Source organism: Aythya ferina (genome assembly GCF_964211825.1).
Source record: "Aythya ferina genome assembly, chromosome: 21".
Classification (NCBI taxonomy): Eukaryota; Metazoa; Chordata; class Aves; order Anseriformes; family Anatidae; genus Aythya; species Aythya ferina.
This window is the reverse complement of record NC_140319.1, coordinates 2,544,962-2,549,413: the sequence shown is the minus strand read 5'-3', so window position 1 is coordinate 2,549,413 and position 4,452 is coordinate 2,544,962. Positions and strand designations below refer to the sequence as shown.

The 4,452-nt window shown below is 67.5% G+C and overlaps 1 protein-coding gene across 1 annotated transcript; it reads left to right on the top strand.

Moving 5' to 3' along the window:
- The first annotated feature begins 474 nt into the window (after positions 1–474).
- On the top strand, positions 475–4,182 carry EFHD2 (EF-hand domain family member D2). The gene is made up of 4 exons (XM_084495184.1): positions 475–788; positions 2,910–3,057; positions 3,185–3,319; positions 3,391–4,182. The coding sequence occupies exons 1-4, from the start codon at positions 508–510 to the stop codon at positions 3,523–3,525; spliced, it is 699 nt and encodes a 232-aa protein (XP_084351310.1). The 5' UTR covers positions 475–507; the 3' UTR covers positions 3,526–4,182.
- Positions 4,183–4,452: the final 270 nt, after the last annotated feature.

Genomic DNA, 4,452 nt, shown 5'->3' with positions numbered 1-4,452 from the left:
GGTGGATTTCTGGTGTGTGATTTCCCTGCCACGCCGACTTCTCCCTTGTGACCCCCGTGGGCTTTCCAGGGGAGCATCGTGGGGGCACGAGGGGTGCAGAAATGGGGATGGGAGAAACAGGAGGGGGCACGTAGTGCTGAGCAGGGCTGCCGGGGGGGACGAGGAGCCACAGGTATAAAATATGGGAGAGCATCGGGGCGAGACCAGAGCTCTTGGGGGGTGTCACAAGCTGCCCGTGGGCACGGGGCACCGAAACGCACACCGTGGGCAACCGGGGCAGGTTTGGGGGGGATCCAAGCGCCCCCAAATGTCCCCTCCCTCCATCCCTGCCCCACTCAGCGTTGGCACAAGCGTGCTGCGGGAGGAGGATACCGAGGAGGAGCGGAGCCCTGCAGCGGCTTTCCCCCATCCCCCGGGGGGGGTCCGCGGAGGGCAGGGGGCGTCGGGCTGCGGGGAGGAGCGGGGCGGAGCGGGGCGGGGAGGCTGCGGGGCGGCCATCCGGGCACCATGGCGGCGGAGGAGCTGGCGGAGAGGCTGGGCCGGCGTTTGGGGATGCACGAAGGAGAAACGGAGCAGCAGAGGCGGCACGAAGCGGAGCAGGGACCGGGATCGGGATCGGCACCGGGATCGGCACCGGGACCGGGAGCGCTGCCCCCGGGCAGCCCCGCGGGGAGGGCGGGGGGCGCAGAGGGGTCCCCCGGGGGGGGTCGCCGCCTTTTCAGCCCCGCCGCGGAGTTCCGCGAGTTCTCCCGGAGACAGCTCCGCGACATGGAGAGGCTCTTCCGACAGTGAGTTGGGGAGATTTGGGGGATGGGGGGGGGGTCCCCGGGAATGTCCCCCGCCCCCCACCTCCCCGCTGCAGTCTGCTGGAAGCCCCCCGGTTCCCTGCAGGAGGCACCCCCGGGGTCCCCCTCCCAGCCCCATCCCGGGTGTAGGTGTTTGGGGGTGCCCTGGAAGCCCCCCAGCCCTTGTAGGAGGGACCCCCCCCCCAGGTCCCCTGTTCCTCGTAGCCCCCCTCTTGGCTCCCTGCAGGAGCAGCCCCTGGGGTGACCCCAGCCCCGTGCAGGAGGGGATCCCCAGTGTCCCCCCCTTGGCTCCTCACAGGAGGGGTTCCCAGTACCCCCTGTTCCCTTGCAGGAAGCCCCCAACCCTAAAACCCTTGCAGCCCCCACCGTGTCCCTGGAGGTGGCGGGGACACCCCAAAACCTTGGGGATGAGACCAGGGAAGGGGACAGAGGAGCAAACCCGCTCCTGCCACAGATCCCCGAGGAGAAGTGGGGGCAGCGCTCCCCCAGCCACACCAGGACCCCCGGGACCCCTGCCCTGGCTGCGTGCACGGGACCGGGCTGCAGCAGCAGGTCCTGAGCAGGCAGGTGGCACGTCCCCGGGGTCACTTGTCACACCGTGTGTCCCCTACGACTGCGAGGCTCAGTGCTGCAAGCGCGGCTCTGTGAGCTCGGGGCCCTGCTGTGCTGCCCTGGGTCAGCAGGAGCCAGCGAGGGGGACGCTGGCAGCAGGTGCAGAGGTCTGGAAATTTCCAGGGGAAAATGGGAGCTGCAGCAGCTCCGAGCCCAGCTCTGACAGGCCCAGGGGGTGTGCGAGAGTAGCCGGGAGGGAGCGGGACAGCTCGGAGCATCCTGGAGGGTGCTGTGAGCTGAAACACAAACCCAGCGTGCTGCACAGCATCGCTCGAGCCCTGCCGAGCGCCAGGCGAGGAGGAGGAGGAGGAGGGCACGAAGCTGCTGCCCCCCTGAAGCACCAGGCTTCACCAGGGCTGTGGTGTGGACACAGGCAGCCCCGCGGTGCCCGGGTGTGCCCTGGCCGGGGCTGGCGCAGCAGATGGCAGCGGCGCGGGGTCTGGCGGTGGAGCCGCGGGCGGCAGCCAGACGTGTGTGCTCGCACGCGCCGCAGCGAAAGGAGCAGCGAGGGAGGTGGGAGGAGAGGCAGCGGCGGCGGCCGCGTGGCCGGGGAAGCTGTGAGCAAAAAGGGGGGGTCCCCAAGGGGAAGAACGAGAGGTAGGGGCAACGGCCAGGCTGCGGAGACGAGCCCAAACCACGCTGCGCTCGCTGCAAGCACGCCACGTGAGCGGTTTGTCCTTTCTCCCCCCTCTCCCTGCTGTGTTAGAAGGATTGCGACAGGAGAGGATGCAAAGCCCACCGCAGTGGATGCAGAAATGCACGTTTGCTGCGGTGGCCGTGGCCAGGGGCTCGCTTTGGAGCAGTGGAGCTCGCCAACCCCGCGCTGCCACCAGAGCTCGGAGGCAGAGCGTGAAGGTTTTGTGCCCCCCAGGCCAGCTCGTAGCGGTGCAGGAGAGAAAAGGGGCTGCGGCTGTGCTGTGAGCCGAGCAGACCGCGGCAGCGAGGGGACAGATGAGTCACAGCCCCGCGGAGCTGCCTGTGTCGTGCTGAGCGTAGCAGCCGCGTTTCCTGCAGCCTTAGAAGAGAGAAGTCAAAAAAAAAAAAAAAAAAAAAGAGAAAAAAAAACCATGAGGTGTCCCCAGTGCTGCCCTGGGCGAGGCGTCAGCCTGGCACGCTGGTGGGGGGCGTTGTGCCTGCTCCCATCTCCTCCTCCAGCTTCGTGTTGTGCCCCGTGCCCCGTGCGGCGAGGCAGCACTGCCTGGGGGCTTCAACACCTCCCTCCCGTGGGCCGTGCGGTGAGGAGGGGAGCAGCGCCTGCAGCACACGGGCTTCATCCCGTGGTCCTGTGCAGCGCTGGCTGCGCGCTTGGCAGCATCCCTGCGGGTGCCGGTGCCAGGAAGGGCGCTCGATGGGCAGGAGGAGCGAGGGAGAGCTGAAGATGCTCCTGGGGGCTGTTAGCGGTCGGATGGAGGCGGCGGTGGTTTGGCGAGGCCGTGGCCGAGCTGGCAGGGAGCGATAACGGTGCGACGGGGCTGTGCTGCTGGCCCGCAGGTACGACGCGGGGAGGGACGGCTTCATCGACCTGATGGAGCTGAAGCTGATGATGGAGAAGCTGGGAGCGCCGCAGACACACATCGGCCTGAAGAACATGATCAAGGAGGTGGACGAGGACCTGGACAGCAAGCTGAGCTTCCGCGAGGTACATACCAGGGCTACGGGGCCGGGAGGTGAGCCCAGGCTGTCCCTTGGCAGTCCCTGCACGCTTGGGTAGGGGACAGGCAGCTGGGAGCTGGTGGTGACGGGGACAACCCCGCTCTGTGTCGCAGTTCCTGCTGATCTTCCGCAAGGCGGCGGCAGGCGAGCTGCAGGAGGACAGCGGGCTGCACGCCCTGGCCCGGCTCTCCGAGATCGACGTCTCGACGGAGGGCGTGAAGGGAGCCAAGAGCTTTTTTGAGGCCAAGGTAAGGGCCGCGAGCCACAGCGGGGGCTGGTGGGGTGGTGGGGACCTCTTTGGACGTGCCGCTGTCCCCAGGCGCAGGCCATGACCGAGGCCAGCCGCTTCGAGGAGGAGATCAGAGCGGAGCAGGAAGAGAAGAAGAAGCAGGCGGAGGAGCTGAAGCAGAGGAAGGCGGCCTTCAAGGAGCTGCAGTCCGCCTTCGCGCAGTGACCGCGGGTCAGCGCCGTGCCGGAGGGACGTGGCGGTGCTGGGGGGGCCTCGTGCAGGAGGATCCATGCCTGGCTGTCCCCTGCCAGCCCCTGTCCCCGGAGCGGCGCTCGTCCCCTGGGTGTCGTCGTGTCTTGCATGCGCCGTGATTTGGGCCGGGCTGGGTGCTGTGCCGCGGGTCGGTGCCCGCCGGCGTCGCTGCGTGTGCGGCACGCCGGTGGCACCGGGAGCGTGGCGAGCCCCCGGGGCCGACCTCTGTGGCAGCGGGGCGAGGGCCGGCGGAGTCGTTGTCTGCGTGTTCGGTGTCGCTGTATCCTCTGTGCGAAGCGGGCAAGCGCCGGCCCCGCCGTGACCCTCAGGGTCAGAGCGGAGGCGGCCTCGTGTCCTCTCAGATTCTGTTTATTTTGGTAAAAGATGTCCGGAAAGGCCCCCGCAGGGTGGAGAAGCTTTATTTTTTTTGTGTTCGTCGTCTAAGCAGCCCGAAGGGAAGGCGCTCCAGCGAGCGGTGCCTCCCGTAGCTCGACCGCTGTTCCTTTGGGGAAGGGTTGTCCAGGTGGCCGTAATGTCAAGGGCGGTGTTTGTCTCAGCTGCTCCTTCCAGTCCGTGGCACGGGTGTGTGTTGTGTCTTTTTTTTTTTTTTAAATCCCAAATAAAGATTATATTTCCTAAGTCTTGCAGCTGCCTATGCCCGGGGGACGGCGAGGAGCCGGCTGTGTGGTGGGCGTTTAGGATGGGGGGAGAGGGCTCCTGGAGCACGGTGGGGAGGGGACTGCCACCCCCAGGGTCCCCAGCTGGCTGTGGATGGGTCCCAGCCCCCCCGTGACGAGGTGAGCGTGGGTGCCACGTCCACCCCCTGGGACGGAAGGGTGCGTGCAGGACAAGTGCATCCGTTCCCAGGAGGGCTGAGCTGCCCCGATAAGATCTCATGAA

Bases quoted from the DNA above. Each gene is read 5' to 3' on its own strand.
- EFHD2 (XM_084495184.1), top strand. From the start codon at position 508: ATGGCGGCGGAGGAGCTGGCGGAGAGGCTGGGCCGGCGTTTGGGGATG. The intron at 3,058-3,184 runs GTACATACCAGG...TCTGTGTCGCAG, and splicing joins GCAAGCTGAGCTTCCGCGAG to TTCCTGCTGATCTTCCGCAA. The intron at 3,320-3,390 runs GTAAGGGCCGCG...CGCTGTCCCCAG, and splicing joins AGAGCTTTTTTGAGGCCAAG to GCGCAGGCCATGACCGAGGC.